Source organism: Myxocyprinus asiaticus, chromosome 8 (assembly GCF_019703515.2).
Source record: "Myxocyprinus asiaticus isolate MX2 ecotype Aquarium Trade chromosome 8, UBuf_Myxa_2, whole genome shotgun sequence".
Taxonomy (NCBI): Eukaryota; Metazoa; Chordata; class Actinopteri; order Cypriniformes; family Catostomidae; genus Myxocyprinus; species Myxocyprinus asiaticus.
The window spans coordinates 52769362-52790105 of NC_059351.1; the positions used below are offsets into that span (position 1 = coordinate 52769362).

At 41.8% G+C, this 20744-nt stretch overlaps 1 protein-coding gene across 2 annotated transcripts in view; it reads right to left on the bottom strand.

The window, feature by feature from the left end:
• LOC127444675 (B-cell receptor CD22-like) overlaps positions 1–20744 on the bottom strand; it is a 95464-nt gene continuing 74720 nt past the window's right edge. The window contains exons 8-12 of one of the 2 annotated variants that reach the window (XM_051704191.1): positions 9161–9409; positions 8926–9013; positions 8768–8813; positions 2247–2428; positions 1–2146 (exon numbers count right to left, since the gene is read on the bottom strand). In XM_051704191.1, coding sequence (XP_051560151.1) covers positions 2092–2146; positions 2247–2428; positions 8768–8813; positions 8926–9013; positions 9161–9409 — 620 coding nt within the window. In that variant the 3' untranslated portion in view covers positions 1–2091. The remainder of the gene's footprint in view (positions 2147–2246; positions 2429–8767; positions 8814–8925; positions 9014–9160; positions 9410–20744) is intronic. The other variant, XM_051704190.1, reaches the window with a different exon arrangement.

The window sequence follows — 20744 nt, forward strand, 5'->3', positions numbered from 1 at the left end:
AAGAATTGAAATGTTTATTAAACAATTACTATTTTCTACGCAAATACAGATGTAAATGTTTGGCTAATGCATTGCAAACATGCAGTCTAGTTGTACATACATAACATGCATTCATGATACTATTTATTCATTATAATCATATTCATATTTTCAAATGTTACAAAATGTACTAGCAGATGCTGTGACTTCACACAAAGACCCTTTCGTCAGTCCAAACCACAGACATACACAGAACTAAACACACCACATAAATAACAGCCTATATATTCTGCTGGAACTTTTTTCTAGTCTTTGGTATTGGTAAATCTCACTAGTTCCTCCTGCACTAACCCAATTACAGACATCAGCGCATGATGTTGAAAGACTGTCACGAACGCACCAGCAATATCAAAGACACTGAAGTGCTCTGTGGATATTTTGGTGGACAAATCTATGTTAGATTAAAAAAAGTGTAAAAGATAAAAGCTCACATTATGCCAAATTAACCTTAATTTTTAAATCAGGAACTGTACCTATAGGAATTTCACCTTTGACATCATATACGGTATATTTTGTTATCATCGGCTGTCAGCAGAGCAATAATCAATCTGTGATTTTTCAGCTACCTTGAGTGTGTTCATATGTAGGTTATATCACAATGGTACTTACTAAAAAACCATAGCAAAAAAATAAAAATAAAATAAAATAAAATAAAATATATAAATATATATATCTTAAGAGTTTATATCGAAACATTTTAAAGCTCTTCATGTTACAGCACAAACCAACATGCACAAGACATTGAACTGAGGAAACTAACAGATACACTTTCAATAGAATATCATTCTAATAATAATGTTCTTTTTTTTTTCTCTCCAGTTTGGCATGCCCAATTCCCAATGCGCTCTAAGTCCTTGTTGTGGTGTAGTGACTCTCAGGACGAATCTCAGCTGCCTCCGCGTCTGAGACCGTCAATCCGAGCAACTTATCACGTGGCTTGTTGAGCACGTTACTGCGGAGATGTAGCGTGTGTGGAGGCTTCACACTATTCTCCATGGAATCCATGCACAACTCACCACGCGCCCCACCGAGAGTGAGAACCATATTACAGCGACCACGAGGAGGTTACCCCATGTGACTCTACCCTCCCTAGCAACCGGGCCAATCTGGTTGCTTAGGAGACCTGGCTGGAGTCACTCAGCACACCCTGGATTCGAACTTGTGACTCCAGGGGTGGTAGTCAGCATCAGTACTAGCTGAGCTACCCAGGCCCCTCCTAATAATACAATTCTTAATATATTTTATGCTTGTCTAGAATCATTAAGCCTCAAATAAGTGTACAACATGTTTTCTAATCAGCTTTGCTTGGATTTCTTTAAAATATACATTTCAGTTGCCGCAAGCACCACATGGGGTTTAGATTATGAATTTATTTATTCTTACATGAAGCGATACAAGTTATATTGAGAAATGAGAGGCAGACATGACATCAATTTGTAGGCCAATTCGACATGGGTTACTTTGGCAATTTCCAATGGGTTCTTGACAGTTTCAGATTTATGAGTAAAATAATTACTACAATGATTGTGCAATTCACCAAGCATGTAAACTCACATCCTTGTGCTTGTTGTAGTCCTTATTTAGCAACAGTGACTTCAAAATTTACATTTTATGTATGTAATTTATGTTGCACATCAAAAATCTAAATTTGCTATTAAAAATGATAAAAGACTAGTTATCTTTCAGGTTTTAGGACGACAAACTGAACAGCTCTGTTTACAAAATATTCTTTTGAAATAACAACTGCACGTTACCACTTTTTACAGTATAAATCAGGGGCGTAGATTCCAGGGAGAATGGGGGGAGGAAACACCCCCAATAATCAAAAGAAGCAAGTACTTATTTATACCATGATCAATGGAAACATGTAAATGCTTCACACTGCATCCCCCTCAAAGTTCAAGCCAAATCTAAGCCCTTGGTATAAATGCTCTGGAAAAGAGAATTTGGGGAAAAAGCAAGTCTCTGCGATTTACTGTTTATATTCATTTGGAATCCTGATAAATTTGACGTGTCCTAGAAGATGGTCTGTGTGCTGAACTGATCTGTTGATCATTTCACAGTGCTGTAAACCACTGATTTATCCCCCGTTACTTGAACAGCAGATCTGTGGAATAAATATAACCAGAGAGAAGTTCAAAACTGCCCTGTAAGTAGGTTTTAATATTAAATGAGCAAATTTGTTATTACCCCCTTTTGTTTCTCACCTCATGGCAGCACCAGGCTCATAAGTTCTAATATTGTCATACTGTGTTTCGTTCTCTTTGTGTCTGTGATGTTGGACAGTTGCATACTGGATCTGTACAATATCTTTTCCTCTGAGTCTCTTTGGTGTAACATTTTCATACTGATCATCATGGCGGGTTCTGTCAGACGTCAAAGGTGGAACCTGGAGATAAAACTGTTTAAATGATAGTTCATCCAAAAATGAAGATACTGCCATCGTTTACTCATCTTTATTTCACTCAACTCAGACACTACCAAATGATTATCTGTAAAGGTGCATTGAAACGATGTGCAATGTAAAAAGCGTCAAACACATAAAAATGACTAGACTTGACTTAAAAAAGTGAATTCTAAAACAGGCAAGCATGAGCAGATATCCATCACTGAAAAGATTCCTGTTGCTTTAAATTTTAGTACCCTGAAAGCTCTAAAGATAAGAACGTCATGGTTACTTGCATAACCTCACGTAACGAGATGTTGTGTCGATATAGTGACACTAGGGGTTACTCTTGGGAGCCCGAGACACCTCTGATCTTTGATAAAAGGCCAATGAAAATTGGCGAGTGGTATTTGCATGCCACTCCCCTGGACATACGGGTATAAAAGGAGCTGGTATGCAACCACTCATTCAAGTTTTATGCTGAGGAGCTGAGACAAGTTCCGGCCATTTCAGTGGGTAGTTCAGCGTTGTGGCAGGAGGGACACAACGTCTCGTTCCCTCCATCAGGGAATGGAGGTTACGCATGTAACCATGACGTTCCCTATCTATCACTCACTCGATGTTGTGTCGATGTAGTGACACTAGGGGTCCCTATACAAAACGCCACAACTGGCTGAAATGTGTTAAGTGAACCTGCGGTGTGTGACGGGCAGACAATTGTGTGCCTCGTAGCCAGCGCACCAGGCTGACACGTAACCTCCCCCAACATAGTTATGAGTGTCGAATGGCCCTTTGGGAACAAGTAAACTACCCAAAAGATAGAGACAGGCTAACCTAGTCGTGGCCTCTTTTCCCCTTCTTTTTTTAACTCCCTAAAAAACAAGGGGGATTATCCGACTGGGGCGCCATGTCTAGTCGGGGGGTGTCCCTCCCAAGGGGAGGACACCGTGGAGACCACACCTCGCCCAAAGAGATGGGGGATATCTAAGTGGAAAAATATGTCACATGGTCTTGCTGACCATCATGGTAGATCCTACCCAACAGGGGAGGAGTTACTACAAACATGGAGACTATGGCAGAGGGGGCTCTGCCCAAGGAAGATGCAGTTTGCCAACAGGGAAACGAATTAGCAGAAGATATACATCGCATGGGGTTACCTTACAGGGAACCACCACATGCGGAGCACCTACCCCAGAACAGAGCTCTTAGTTAGCACGTGTACTGGGCCGGCAGCGAGTCTCTCCGAAAACTCAACTGCCACAGGGCTCAGAGGAAGTCAACCAGGGAACATATTTTGTGAACACTACTGGGAATTAATGGTGCACGTCTTCAGCTCAGAGAAGGTGAAAGGCACTATGTGCAAGCGATACACCCGGCCAGCTATCCCGGGCTTATCCACATGTATTGCGTGCCACTACCTGGGATGAAACCGGTTCCACCCAGAGGTTGTAGAACCTTGCAAAGGTGTTGGGTGTTGCCCAGCCTGCTGCTCTGCAAATGACTGTTAGAGAGGCACCCCTGGCCAAGGCCCAGGAGACCACTATATCCCTGGTAGAATGGGCTCATAGCCCTACTGGGGGCGGCACATCCTGGGTGTGATATGCCATAGCTATGGCGTCAATGAGCCAGTGGGCGATCCTCTGCTTGGAGACAGCGGACTGAACTCCAGGCACATTTTGCTGACAGAGAACACTTGCAGGTCTCCTATCCTCTTGATGGAAGTGAGCGCAGTCAGGAGGGCAGTCTTCAAAGAGAGTGCCTTAAGCTCAGCTGACTGCAAAGGCTCAAAGGGGGCTCTCTGTAGACCCTGAAGAACTACAGAGAGGTCCCATGAGGGAACGAGGCTTGGTCTGGAGGGATTCAGCCTCCTGGCGCCTCTCAGGAATCTGATAATCAGGTCATGCTTCCCTAAGGACTTACCGTCCACTGTGTCGTGGTGTGCCGCCCTTCCAACCTCTCCTGCAGGAAGGAAAGCACCGATCCGACTACGCATCTCTGGGGTCTTCCTGACGGGGAGCAGACAGACACCACTTAGTGAACAGACACCACTTAAAGGCATACAGGCAACTCGTAGAGGGGGCCCTAGCCTGAGTAATCGTGTCTACCACCGCGGGTGGTAGACCGCTTAGGTCTTCTGCATCCTGTCCAGGGGCCAGACATGGAGATTCCGGAGGTCTGGTTGTGGGTGCCAGATGGTGCTCCGTCCCTGAGAGAGAAGGTCCTTCCTCAGGGGAATTCGCCGGGGGGGTGCTACCAGGATGACCTGCTCCTCATCCTCCCTGACATTGCACAGAGTCTGTGCAAGTAGGCTCACTGGGGGAAACGCATATTTGCGTAGGTCAGGAGGCCAGCTGTGTGCCAGCGCGTCTATGCTGAGGGGTGCCTCGGTCAGGGCGTACCAGAGCAGGCAGTGGGAGGATTCTTGGGAGGCAAACAGGTCTACCTGTGCCTGTCTGAATCAACTCCAAATAAGCTGGACCACCTGAGGGTGGAGTCTCCACTCTCCCCTGAGGGTAACCTGCCATGACAGCGCATCCACTGTAGTGTTGAGGTCGCCTGGGATGTGAGTGGTTCACAGTGACTTGAAGTGCTGCTGACTCCAGGGGAGGAGACGGTGGGCAAGTTGTGACATACAATGAGAGCGCAGACTGCCTTGGCGGTTGACATATGCTACCGTTGCCATGTTGTCTGTCCGAACTAACATGTGCTTGCCCTGGATCAACGGCTGGAACCTCCACAGGGTGAGCAGAATTGCCAACAACTCGAGGCAGTTGATGTGCCAATGCAGTCGTGGGCCTGTCCATAAGCCGGCAGCTGCGTGCCCCAGCCTGTTTTAGAGGTGTCTGTCATGACCACGACGCACCTGGAGGGAACACCTGCCCGTAGAAAGGGGAACACCTGCCCGTAGAAACGAGAGGTTGGTCCAAGGGCTGAAAAGATGGCGACAGACCGGCGTGATGTCCATGCGATGTGTCCCGCGGTGTCATGCCCATCTCAGGACTCGAGTCTGAAGCCAATGCTGAAGTGGTCTCATATGCATCAACCCGAGCGGGGTGGCCACCGCTGAGGATGCCATATGCCCCAGGAGCCTCTGAAAGAGTTTCAGTGGAACCGCTGTTTTCTGTTTGAATGCCTTCAAACAGGCCAGCACTGACTGTGTGTGCTCGTTCGTGAGGCGTGCTGTCAAAGAGACTGAGACCAACTCCAAACCGAGGAAAGAGATGCTCTGAACCAGGAGGAGTTTGCTCTTTTCCCAGTTGACCCGAAGCCCTAATCGGCCGAGGTGTGAGAGCACCAAGTCCCTGTGTGCACACAACATGTACCGAGAGTGAGCTAGGATTAGCCAATTGTCGAGATATTTGAGAATACGAGTGCCCACTTCCCTTAATGGGGCAAGGGCTGCCTCTGCGACCTTCATGAAGACGCGAGGGGACAAGGACAGGCCGAAAGGGAGGACCTTGTACTGATACGCCTGACCCTCGAATGCAAACCACAGGAAGGGTCTGTGTCGAGGTAGAATCGAGACATGGAAGTACGCATCCTTCAGGTCTACCACCGCGAACTAATCTTGATGCCGGATGCTCGCCAGAATGCATTTTTGCGTCAGCATTTTGAATGGGAGTCTGTGTAAAGCCCGGTTCAGAACTTGCAGGTCCAAGATTGGCCGCAACCCACCGCCTTTTTCCGGTACGATGAAGTAGGGGCTGTAAAACCCCTTCTTCATCTCGGCCGGAGGGACAGGTTCTATCGCACCCTTCCGTAGGAGGGTGGCGATCTCCGCGCGCAAGGTAGCAGCGTTTTCGTCCTTCACCAAGGTGAAGTGGATACCGCTGAACATGGCCGGACGTCTGGTGAACTGAATTGTGTAGCTGAGTCAGACGGTCCGGACCAGCCATCGCGATGGATTGGAAAGCACAAGCCACGCATCCAAGCTCCGTGTGAGGGGGACCAAAGGGACCAAAGGCTCGAGGTGCCACACCATGTCGTGGCCGTGCTGAGTTCAGGGACATCAAAGTACTTACATGGCTCCTTGTGACCAACCCCGGAACAGCCTAGGACAGGGGAGGAAGAGGCCTGTCCTCGTGACCCATGGACACTGTCACATCGGGGGTGGATTTGTGCCACAGCTGGGCACTCAGGGGCGGGAAGACCGCCGCTGGAGCGCCAAACCTGCCAAATAGAGTGGTGGATGGTGGTCGTGATGACGGCCGTGCACACTGGATATGTGACCCAGGGAACAAGTAAACCACTCTTGCTGAACTCTTGGGTACTGCAGCCACTTGGGCATGCAGCGCAATTAAATGCAAAGGTAACAAAAAGATTCTCGGAGCCCTCGACCGGGGGATGGAGTGGTCTGCTTACCTGCTGCAGAGCAGCGGGTTTCGTCGACCCTGGGTCACCCATCTCAGGGGCGCTCTGAAGCTTTCACGAGTTCTTGGCGGCCACGAGACGGGTGGCGTCTGCTTCCTGCGGTGGGCTCCACGCCGGGGCCAGGCCGAAAGGGCGGAGCCGGTGCAGTCACTGCAGGGGGAAGCACTTGGTGACGAGCAGACGGGTTGTGGGATCTTGAGCCGCGCCGGGGCAGGATATGCCGGATAGCCTCCGTCTGCTGCTTCACCGTCGAGAACTGCTGGGCAAAGTCCTTGACGTTGTCGCCAAATAGGCCAGCCTGGGAGTTGGGCGCAGCAAGGAACTGTGTCTTGTCTGGACCACTAATGTGGACATCGTCCGCCCGAGTGACCGCTCCGTGACCTTCATCACTCGGAGAGCGAGGTCAGTCACCAAGTGCAGTTCCTGCATCAATCCTGGGGCGGAACTACCCTCGTACAGTTCCTTTAGCGCCTTTGCAGACTTGCAGGAGATCCATGGCGTGCAGGGCAGAGGCGGCTTGTCCAGTGGCACCATAGGCCTTGGCCGTCAGAGACGACATAAACCTACAGGCCTTGGACGGGAGCTTTGGGCACCAAAGGTGCACCGCGAGCGCCTTTATCCACCGGGGGGATTGCCGAATAGCCCTTGGCCGCCCCACCATCGAGGGTAGTGAGGGCAGGGAAGCTGAAAGATCGGGACCGGGCAGTAAAAAGTGCCTCCTACGACCTTGTCAGCTCTTCATGCATTTCTGGGAAGAAAGGAACGGGGAGGGGGCATGGCTTTGAGCGGCGCCACGAGCCCAGGAACCAATCATCGAGCCGCGAGGGTTCAGAAGGTTCCACTCTAGCCAAACGCTCACAGCTGCCCGGGAAAGCATGTCGTCATCTCCGCGTCAGCCTGTGACCTGGCGACCGCACCCGAAGGGAGGAGCCCAGCTCAGTATTTCCATGTCCGACTGGATGAGCCCGCTCTCCGATGCTGCGCTCGAGAGCTCATCACTTTCGCGGGCTCTGAAAAAGAGGTCAAACTCGCCGTGAGACGAGCCGGCGGACTCATCCGGAAGCCCGATCAGGGCAGACGAGCGTGCTGGGGAATGGGAGGTCCGTGGGGGATACCCGGCGGAGGTGGTCCTATTGGAGTCCCCAAATCGCCCCCAGTGCTAGCCGCGCTGGCCTTATACCCGTGGGTAGAAGGACCGAGGCGGGGAGCCTCTGGGGTGGCTTGCTTTCTTACGAAGGTAAGCCGCAACCGCATCGTTGCCATGGACATGTTCTCGCAATGAGTTCATGACCCATTCACAAATGCTGTCTCCGTGTGAGCAGTGCCCAGACACGAAAGACAGTGATCGTGACCGTCAGAAGGTGAGAGATAACGAGCACAACCAGGAATAACACACAAAGGAAAGGCACCTTTAAAAAGACGCGTCTTTAAAAAGACGTTCCGTGTGTTTCTCTTTTAGAGAAATATACTCTTTTAGAGAAATATACTCTTATTTCTGCCGAAGCACCCAGGGGCATTCTCTGCAGTGCACCAGTGCAGAGGAGGGAGAAGCTGCTGAAATGCGCCGTCAGATCCAGCAGAGGTGAATGAACAGTTGTGGGAATTCAGCTCAGTGAGCATGACCGTTTGGTTCCGAAGAGAAAATCTGAATGAGTGGTTGCATGCCAGCTCCTTTTATACCCGTATGTCCGGGGGAGTGGCATGCAAATACCACTCGCCAATTTTTCATTGGCCTTTTATCAAAGACCAGAGGTGTCTCGGGCTCCCAAGAGTGACCCATAGTGTCACTACATCGACACAACGTCGAGTGAGTGACAGATAGGGAACTTTGCTTTGTTTTCATCTCTTACTAACATTCACACATTAATTTCTGATTCTCTCACATGCTGGATTAAATACAAATATATTTAATATGTAAAAGAAATATACATAATTTTATAATAATTTGATTGAACATAAAATCATTCCGACCTGCTTTTGCCTGATGTCTGAAGTTCCATGATCACGTTTTCTCTTCCTGTAGCAAATATGTAAACATAATCACATTAATATTTAATAATGATAATCATGCATTCATGATTTGAGTGCATCAATGCATTTCTATGTATACTGACACAAAAATATCTCACCTCATGTACAAAATAGTGAAGATAATAATTAAAAATCCACATCCAGCCACAGTTGCAAGAGTTGTATACAGCGCTGTTTTATGTCCTCCTAGAACATGAGATTTTTAAGTATAATGCACAAATGACTGCAGCAGCATTATGTGTCAGCAACTCATCACATTTAGGAGTATTTTGCATGGTGTATTTTGCAATTTTGATTTTGAGTAACAAATGATTGTATGTCTGTAATTGTCACCTTTAACAGTGACTGAGACAGCAGCTGATCTCTGAGATCCATGTTGATTCTGAGCCACACAGTAGAAGAATCCACTCTGTAGTACACTGTAACTCTGTCCAGATCCAACAGCTGAGCTTTCATTCTGCTTAAACCAGGTGTAGTTCAGAACAGGTGGGTTTGAATCACTGCTGCAGGTCAGAGTCACTGAATCACCCAAAACTATTTCACCTGATCCACTCATGGACACTGAGACATTCCTGGGTGAGTCTAAAAAATAAAAAGGGAAATGTATAATCATGTTTTGAGATATTCAGTGAACTGTTCCAACAGTTACTGCAACATCATAAACTCACACATGACATTTAAAGTGACAGCATCAGAGTATTTCTCTCCAACTTCATTTCTGGACTTGCACTTGTATTCTCCACTGTCATCAGAGCGGATACTTGTGATGCTGTAGATTTCTCCATTTTTAAGAAATGTTTTCTCTTTAAACCAGCTGATTTGTGCAGGTGGGTTTGAATCACTGCTGCAGGTCAGAGTCACTGAATCACCCAAAACTATTTCACCAGATCCACTCATGGACACTGAGACAGTCTTTGGTTTATCTAAAACAGACAAAAGAAATGTATAATCATGTTTTGAGATAGATAATCCAGTGATCTGTTCCAACAGTTACTACAACATCATAAACTAACACATGACATTTAAAGTGACAGCATCAGAGTATTTCTCTCCAAGTTCATTTCTGGACTTGCACTTGTATTCTCCACTGTGATCAGAGCGGATACTTGTGATACTATATATTTCTCCAGACCCTACAGTTGTATTCTCCTTAAACCAGGTGTAGTTCAGAACAGGTGGGTTTGAATCACTGCTGCAGGTCAGAGTCACTGAATCACCCAAAACTATTTCACCAGATCCACTCATGGACACTGAGACAGTCTTTGGAGAATCTACAAGTGATCTAGTTGAAATGTTCCAGTCTATTACTGAAAGTCTTCAAGTTGAAGTTTTTACAGTATATTGACTTGCTTATTTTATTCTCAGCTTTAGAAATGGTCTGTGTATTTAAAGACACCTGAACAACAGCTTTACATTTATGATTTTTCATGTAAATTTTACAGATTCTCCAATAATACCCTTCAAATTTTCTCACCATTTAGAGAGAAATGGGTTCCACAACCTAGTGAGCTGCCTCACTGTATTCTATAGCAGCATCCTAACTGAAATGAAGTCTCGTTAGAGACAGCGCAACATTGAGAAGAACATCACGATTCTCTAATCAGCATAAATATACATAACACACACATTTTCAGGTGAAATAGTCAGTTTTCTGTTATTTTAAACTATTTTTATCGAAACTGTCCAATATTGAATGGATTTTATAAGTATATTTTTAATAGAAAATGTTCTTGCTACATCCGCATCTTGGATTTATTTTTCCTCCGAGCTCATCGCAGTGAATTCTTGGATTGTCTACACAGGGAAGGATTCATACGATGATACCTTACAATTTGTCCAAAATGAAATATCTTAGGAGGCAGGGTGTTGAACAGCTTCGTGTCGGGAGCGCGCCTATGATGTCTTAAAATGCTGACTCAGGAGAAATCTCACTTGATAGTGGAACAGACACATGTAGTCTTGAACTCTGTATATGTACTTACATCTAACATTGAGATAAACATGAGGTGATGTGAGTTTGTGTCCGTGTACAGCACAGCTATATCTGCCTGCATCCTCTCTTCTGACTGACTGCAGGAGGAGTTTATTGTTTCTCTCAGTTAATGACTGTGTGTTTTTCAACCAGACGAATGTTGCTCTGTCAGTCAGATTACAGGTGCTTTTACATGTCAGACTGACTGTATCTCCCTCTGTCACGCTCTCAGGAGACTCCACATGAAGATCTGACAACAACAGCAAAGAGAACACTGACACAACTGTAAATTCTTCTATTTTTACTAAGCCCCACCTTAAAAATTGTTACTGACCATCCACCACATTGTCATATGCTTTAGCTTTTATCCAATGTAAGCCTATAAAAGTCATGTGTGTTTTTATTCCACTAATTTAAAATGTACTGGGAAAAAAAAAAAAACACACACACACACACACACACACAATGAAATGTTGCTGGATTAAACTGTGTCAGCCTTCATTCTCAAAATCAACATGTATATCAGTAAGCATTTAAGTAGGGACATGTACATATACTTCAAGCAATATTAATGTAATCTCACTAAATGTTAATTTATCGACATATTTATTCTGGTCATAGTAGAATGTTTTAGAAATGCTATGAACAGTTCTGTTCAATTTCACTATTGTCAGAATTTGTAATCACTATCAAATGATGTCTCGCTACTTCTCGCACACAGTATACGTGATGCAAATTTAGCCATCAGCACAGTTTTTGAGACACGTGGACGGTCCGTTTCTGTGTGCGTCGTCTGCACATGCACCTGGAAAATGAAAGAAACGAAGTCACATGGAAAACCTAAGTATACTCTAAACCTGTGACTGCTTTGTATTTAGGGTTGTGCGGTATACCGGTACTAAGGAAATATTGCAATACCAAATTTTTTTAAATGGTACGATATTAGTCAAAACAACCTGGAGCTGAACACGCTCAAAATGGTGGAGATGACTGTGGACTTTAGGAGGAACACCCCAACACTGACCCCCCTCACCATTCTAAACAGCACTGTGGCAGCAGTGGAGTCATTCAGGTTCCTGAGCACTACCATCTCACAGGACCTGAAGTGGGAGACCCCCATTGACTCCATTGTCAAAAAGGCCCAGCAGAGGTTGTACTTCCTTCGCCAGCTGAGGAAATTCAACCTGCCACAGGCGCTGCTGATACAGTTCTACTCAGTGGTCATTGAGTCTGTCCTCTGCACTTCAATAACTGTCTGGTTTGGTTCAGCTATGAAATCAGATATCAGAAGACTACAAAGGAGAATTCGGACTGCTGAGAGGATTATTGGTTGCCCCCTGCCCTCCCTTCGAGAACTATAGACTTCCAGAGTGAGGAAAAAGTCTGGAAAAATCACTCTGGACCCCACTCACCCTGCCCATTACCTTTTTGAACTGTTGCCTTCTAGCCGATGCTTCAGAGCTCTGAGCACCAGAACCATCAGGCACAGGAACAGTTTTTTCCCTCAGGCTATTCATTGCCTCATTGAGCAATAACTATGTGCAATACACAGTTTAGTCTTTTTATATTATCCAACACATCCAACCTCTTCTGTCATTACATTCCCTTGCACTGTATATAATAGATTTGTATTTGTACATTTGTATTTGAACACACACACACACACACACACACACACACACACACACACACACACACACACACACACATATATATATATATATATATATATATATATATATATATATATATATATATATATATATATATATATTTGTCTTATTCTGTATTTCTATATATACTTATATTTTCTATTCGATTTTTATTTTTTATTTTTATTCTATTTTTTATTATTATCTCTGTCTTGTTGCTGTATTGTTTGTGCACTGGAAGCTTCTGTCACCAAATTCTGCAAACAAATTCCTGATTCTGAAAATCTGATTCTGATATTATCTTGTTGCTAATTTCAGTACCATAGTTTTAATTTTACACCATATGACATTTTTTAAATGAAATCATAGAGAATCTTGATATGGCCAAGTGTGTTCATTAAACAGCTGAATGATGTCATCTAATTAAAGATATGTGATGAGCAAATTAACCAGAGTAATCAGAATGACCAAATAATCAGATTTTATTCATTAAAGGAGTATTTCACCCAAAAATGAAAACTCTCATAATTTACTCACCCTCATGCAATCCCAGATGTGTATGATTTTCTTTCTTCAGAAGAACACAAATGAAGGTTTTTAGAAGAATATTTCAGCTCTGTAGGTCCATACAATGCAAGTGAATGGTGGCCAGAACTTTGAATCTCCAAAACGCAAATAAAGCAGCATAAAAGTGTTCCATAAGACTCCAGTGATTTAATACATGTCTTCTGAAGTGATATAATAGGTGTGGGTCAATATTTAAGTCATTTTTATCATTAATTTAACCTTTCACTTATACATTCTTCTTCTTTTGCTTTTTGGAGATTGCATTCTTAGTGCATATCGCCACCTACTGGTTGGAGCTGGTCAATGGTGGAGATTTATAGAACAATAGGACTTAAATATTGATCTGTTTCTCATCCACATCTATCATATCACTTCTGAAGATATGGATTTAACTACTGGAGGCATATGGATTACCTTTATGCTGCCTTTATGTGATTTTTGGACCTTCAAATTTCTGGCACCCATTCACTTGTATTGTATGGATCTACAGAGCTGAGATATTCTTTTAAAAATCTTAATTTGTGTTCTGCAGAAGAAATAAAGTCATACACATCTGGGATGGCATGAGCCAGCTAAAATCTTACTGCCTGCACCTTTAAGAATGGCAATATCAGACACATGTGCAGATGATGCACACATATGTAAAGTAGCCATCTGGTAGGTAGCAGTGCATTGTGTAAACCTCACTCCCCTGGCCTCAAGAGGCGCACTAGCGACTGACACTAGGGGCTGTACCCTTTAGCCTCCTCGTTAGCGCACCCGCCTCCCCCGGTTCAAATCCCGCTTGAAGCGGGTCAAGCAGGACCGGTTACACATACATAGACTTTTCACATGTCTAAAAAAATTGTCCAGTATGTGGAAAGTACTTGCGTACTCTGCTGATGAAGAAATGTGTGTCATGCGTACAGTGCGCAAGATGTAGCAGCACACAGAAAAACTTGCGGTCAAAAGAGCGTACTTTGAAAGGCTAGTAAGAATACTACTAGTAAAAATGTAAGGTAACACTTTCCACGAAGCCTGTATTTATAATGTATTATAAGGGTATTATTAACGTATTATCGTGTATGCAAAATGCCTTATAATTAACCTTATAGCATGTTGTATTGTCTCATAAATTATTGTAACAACAGTTATAATATGATATACTGTAATTCTTACCTATTTATGGTTATAACATTTAAGACTATACTGCATTATAACACACAATCAACACGTTTTATCCACATTTATTTTATATTATAATATATTATAGCCCTTGTAGATATAATGTATTATAAGTTTCATGTTCTGACATTGTTTATTTAAGAAACCTGCACAATATCCTCCTACATCTTATGAGTGGTCTTTTACGGGTTTAAGTCAAATGACAAATGCAATGGCTTTATAATGTGGCCATAATCATTTATAAGTGGTCTTTATTTGCTTTAAATAAAGTAATAAAATCTACAATAGGTCTTCTTTTAAACAGCCATAAGATATTATGAAGCAGTTATAAGACACATTTCCTTTGAACATTTTTATTGTAATAGGAAAATACAATATTTAATTAAATCAACAAAACTACATAACAGTATTTCAGATGTAAAAGAGTTATCAGCTTGCTTACATTAAAATTAGCATTTGCCTCAGAGGAAACACTAAAAAATGAACAAAGTAACAGCTCTACTAAAAGCTAGGCACCGGCACTGTAAATTATGGATTTTTACTAATTTGCATCTGAGAATGTAAAAAGTCACAAGAAAGTTTATTATAAGGCATTATGCATACATTATAATGCATTAAGAATACCCTTATAGTGCATTATAAATACAGGTTTCATTGTGTGTTATAATGCATTGTAATCTTAAAAGTTACAACCACAAATAGTTGTTTAAAAACTGTTGTTACAATTATTTATGAGACAAAACATATTATAAGGTTTATTATAACACATTATGCATGCATTATAATGTGTTACGAAACACTCTTATAATGCATTATAAATACAGGCTTCATAGAAAGTGTTACCGAATGAAAGTGCAGAGCTCTTTAATTAAACATAACTTTAATGTGATTTTTTACAGGAAAACAAATTTGAGTTCTCTAATTGGAAAAATTACAATTTGTCTATGTGTGCGGACAGTCTGTGTCTGTGTGCATCACCTGCACATGTGCCTTGAGTTGACTCTACATAAGAGTATTATAAAGCAGTCATAGTGTGAATGTGTTGAGCACGGTCAAAAGAGTACACTTCGAAAGGCTTAGTGCTCGACTGTGTGTAAGACGTAACGGTGCGCAGAAAAACTAAGTATACCCTATAGCCTTATTTCTAGCAAAAACTCCTCCACTACAGGTCCATTTCTTTGTCAAATTTCACATTTTGGATGTATCATTGCACATTGGAATATTTTATAATTACTACATATAAATGTACATTTGATCCAGGTGGAAGTTATTAATGACTCCTTAAGTTATTCACTCACTCACTAACTCACTCACTCACTCACTGTTGGAGGCACAACAGATGCTAGGAAAGCTTGACAGACCTAGCAACAGTAACCAATGGGGGTGGGGGTTAGCAAAGGGCCAATTATGCTTCCAAGATGATTGTTTTATAGAAATGGGGATAATTTACCAATGTTCAATAAAAAAAATAAAAAAAATAATAATAATAAAAAATGAAATATAGCAAATGACCATTACCTGTAACATTAAGAATCACTCCAGATTCGCCAATCCATCTTCCATCTGGTTTATCAGTTGTGAATCTGAAATAGTACTTGTGTGCATGCTTCTTTTGCACATCATTCAGTCTGATGGTGCAGTTCTGCTGTTTATCTCCCAGATACTGAATCCTCTGACTGTATTCAGAGTCATCAGACAGATCTGGAGGCTCCACATGGTTCAATACAAGAGTTTTGGTCCAGAAATTCTTTGTGATTTTATGATTACAAGGGTATTTGTAAGTGCAGGACATTGTCACGGTTGACCCCTCTAGTGCACAGATGTTTGAATGAATATAAGTCACACCCCAGTCTCTCTTATTATCATCTTCACAATCATGTTCATCACTATAAACCCCTGAAACCCCTGAAAAACAAAACTCATAATGACTAAATTAGCAGCAGCTTAAACATATACAATATTATTGTTCAGAGTATTTTTATGCCACTAAGGAGTCGTTTACACAGGTTGATTACTTCTTTAAAAACAGCTAGTGCAATGGAGGTCTATTGATGCATTTTTAAAAGTTAAACTGATTTTAACTTGACACTGCGTCTTAAAAATACATGGTGCTGGTGCAAGACATGGTCAGATCAAAAGCATGTTTACATAGAATAACGATTAAAAAACAACGATTGCAGACAGACATAACGCATCCAGTGTGAGACAGAACTTTGACAACTCAAGTGAAATTATGAATGCATAGACGAAAACACAACACAGCAGATCATTTGAACAAAAAATGCAGAAGGACTCGTAACATCAGTGACTCACCCTGAATCACAAGCAGAAAGATCAGAGGGAGACTCGACGTCATTCTGACTGACATCATCACAGCAACACCTACAACTATCTGTGGATTATTTCAATATGTACTAAGATTATAATGTCTGGCGACACACAAGAATGGCAGTGATCAGACTTGATTCATGGTAGAATTGATCTTATTATTGAAATCAGATAAGCACTCCATAGTTCAGATTTGTTTTCACTTTGTCTTCAATGTTTCTCCTCAAAGTTCTCTGGAGTGATACAAATAGACACACATGAAACTATTGTTGATGAACAGTAAGCGTATAGAGCTATAAAATTAATGTGGGTAGCATAGCTCAGATATTTATACATGGAAGAATTTGATGAGAAATGTGTCTGTATATTGAAATCTTGAGATGTCATATGATTGCAGATTGGTATTCTGGCAAGTTTAAGTTTTTATTGAGATTATCTTTCCTAGCTGCAAATCCATCAACTGCAATCATCAACATTATACACTGAACGCAGAATACCAGAATGAACAATATGAGGAACAATTTCAAATGTAACATTAAAAATGATGTCCCTTTATAAGACAAAAACAGAATAATCATACCGTACACCAGGGCTTCTTATCAGCTGTAACCAAATGACACATGTGGAGAATAAGGAAGAGTCTCTGAGCAATGACCACAATTTATAGCACGAATGGCATCATTTCCTGCTATAATAATAATATAAAAAAGTGAGTCCTATCACTCACAAATTGAGAGAGTGTGTTGAACTTTATGTCTTGGCATTTATAAAAATAGTAAATCAGAATTTGAAGTCATGTCACAATAAATATGTGATGTTAGAAGCATCTATATATATTATATACATATATAAATGCTGCTGAAGTCATGTACTGAAAGCATTTTTCTTTTTCAATACATGCAACTTTCTTCTACAAATACATGTATATTACGTATATAATGTTGTAAATGTTCTTCAACACATACATGTAACTAGTCAAATATAATAACTAGTGCTGTCAGCGTTAATGCGTTAGCACATGCAATTAATTTAAAATGTATAAGGCATTCATCTTTTCTTAATGGCGATTAAGGCATGTACCGATTTGACATTAGATTCTGACATTTTATTCAGCTCCGTGTGAGTTCTGAACACTGGTTTGAGGGTGGAATCCTTGCAATGTGTCCAGTGGGGACATTACACTCGATAGTGAATTTCTGTCTTTATGCTGTGGAGTTTGGAAAATGTTAATAAAGCATTATTGTTATATATTGCTTTGTTCTATTGTGTTGTTTTTTCCAAAGAAGGAAGTAAATGCATTTTGAAAGGAAATAAGTATATATAGAGTATATATAGTGTTTAGTCTACAAACAGCACTAATAATAATACATATTTTCCATGAAAATTAAATATATAATATCTTAAAAGACATAAGAGGACCTACATATTGTCCATAAATTCAAATCCATTATTTATAGACACTGTAAAATTAGACACCCCTAAATAGCTAAATATAGCAGTAACTGTGGGTTTTTTGCTTCTTCCATTTCTAGTGGGCAGTTTTTCCAGTGTTTCGAAACACTGAGTCACTTCCCGAGCAACTGGTTCAAAGTTTCGTCACTTAGAACCTATGTGTCTATGCGTGCTGTTATGATGTTACATTTTTGCACTGTATATTTATTAGTGGTCGACTGATATGAGATTTTTAATGTGCAATACCGATGCCAATATTCAGCGAGCATTGTGGCCAATAGACCGATATAACGGCAATATATCACATAATTTAATATAGTATATAACATATACATAATATTGCTAAAAACTTTTATTTTGCACCAAATTTATTTAAAATTTCATACAAAACATTACATTTATAAAAAATAATGTACAAAAATCTTTAAAAAATATGATGTGTTTTAAATGGTTGATAGCGGTTTCTTCTGGTTTCTGTTTAGTCATTACATTTTAGTAAATTATTTTTACAAAAAGAAATGGTTAATATATTACGAATGATGAAATAACAGTACACACATTAGTTTAGCAACCATGTATGACATTTGTACATTAGCAATCGCATTTTCTTACAACAGGCCGAATCAAACTTGTGCTTATAGTGCATGTGAAGCACTTTACTATGAAGTTGCTTTATCACGCTTGTCTCATGACAGCTTCGTAAATCAGAGGAACTGAGTTTTGGATTTGCTCAAGTTTTGTGAGGTTTATGGATTTCATCTGTTTAAATTAGGTATCTGCATATTTGCAGACAGTATATGATAGAAGATTTATTGAGATTTGCCTTTCTATGATTAGACAAGACAGTTAAATGTTGCAGGGAACTGTTTAGGAGAGACAGAGGAAGAATGAAACATTTAAGCACATTTAACATCATGAGCTCTGATGCGTCTGATATGTAGGACAGTTTAAATAAGATGTTGCCGATTATTGTAGTAACACAATGGCACGTAACAACAAAATGAACTGTGATTGGTCCTTTACACGTCTCAAAAGGCTCCTTCACATGCAAGCAGGTGATTCTCGGTGACTTCGCAGCTTGCTAAACTAATCAGCCAAATGGAAGAATTTATCGGCTGGTGCCGATAATTTTAAAATTCAGACTATCACAGTATATCAGTCGACCAATAATATATACAGTATATTCAAGATTTTAAAAGGAATTGTGTCATTTCAGAAGTGAAATTATTTTTGTTTTAATAAAACTAATTGTCATAGTCCAATCATGTAAAAAAAAAAAAACAAAAAAAAAAACATGAACAATTCATGCCATTACTATGTGCATGTGTTTATGTTCAAGCTTTCACATGTATGGAGTCCAAAGAGGGAGGACTATGGAGGGTTCCTCTTCCTGGACAAAACCAATGGATGCTCAACCAGCTTTTCTCTGACTTGACTTCAAGACAATTTACCAACCAAGATCAACCTTATTTATGATATGAATTACACAACCTGGCTTGACTCACACCATCTGGATTTGTAAAAACAATTGTATTAATTTCATGCAACTATGGTAATCTTCCAAGTAGCATTTATCTCTCAGGTAAACTGTACTGCCCCTCCCTATATGCATATTACGCAGTCTGCGTAGGGCACTGACTCCCTAGGGGGGCACCAGAAACTCCACGGGCTGCCCTTACTCCCACGTTATACATTATTCAAGGACTGGGTAGCAGTCGCGGAACACAGACGATTGCCACGCGCTCGACTTTCACACTGCGCCTCACAACTCGTGCCCAACCCCCACCCCCCATCCGTTGAGCACAATTTGGCCAGTGGTGGCGCTGCAGGTAAATTTAATGTTTCTACACTTCTCAGAGTAACCGACTGAGACTCATACTAAGTTGAAATCTGTAGTTTGATCATGAATTCTCATCTGTTTGACAGTTAAAGAATGTGAGCTGTCTGATGTCATCACAGTGAGAAGAGACACTGTTACTATGCAAATAGTTCTTGGGTGCAACACAACTGGAGTGTGCAATGCTCTACAAGTTGCTAGGAGTCTATTTTCTTTCTTGGCTTTCTAACTCATTCTCATCTCTCCATAGACTGTTGGATGAAATTGCCGTATTGCTAAAAAAATCTACAGGTGGGTAACAGAGGCCTTTGCATAAGGTCTCTTAACCATACTGTGGTTGACTGCCAGATTAGTAGGTGGGGAACAATATCTGACAAGTGACAAGACATGCTTCATTTTGTGTGATTACAATTAGCAGATAGATTAGGTTCCCTATGTCACTCACTCGACGTTGTATCGATGTAGTGACACCAGGGGTCGCCCTGGGGAGCCCCAAACACCTCTGATCTTTGAGAAAAGGCCAATGGGAATTGGCGAGTGGAATTTGCATGCCACACCCCCGGACATACGGGTATAAAAGGAGCTGGCTCGCATCCACTCATTCAGATTCTTTCTTCGGAGCCGAGCGGTGTTGATGTATTCCACTGCCAATCCATTCGCCTCTGTAGAAAGCAAGTGATCTCCTCGGCTGTTTCTGCCCCTCTCACACAGATAAGTGCAGAGAACGCCTTGAGCACTAAAAGAGTATATTTCTCCCTAAAAGAGTTTATATTCCCTAAAAGAGTGGGCACTGATGGAAAGCATCTTTTTAAAGATGTCTTACCGGTTATGTGCAATTCCTGGTTGTGGTCGTTATCTCTCCGCTTCTTATGGTCACGATTGCTGCCTTAGGTATCTGGGCTCCAGACATGCTGAGACAGCGTTCATGGACAGTTCATGTCCGCA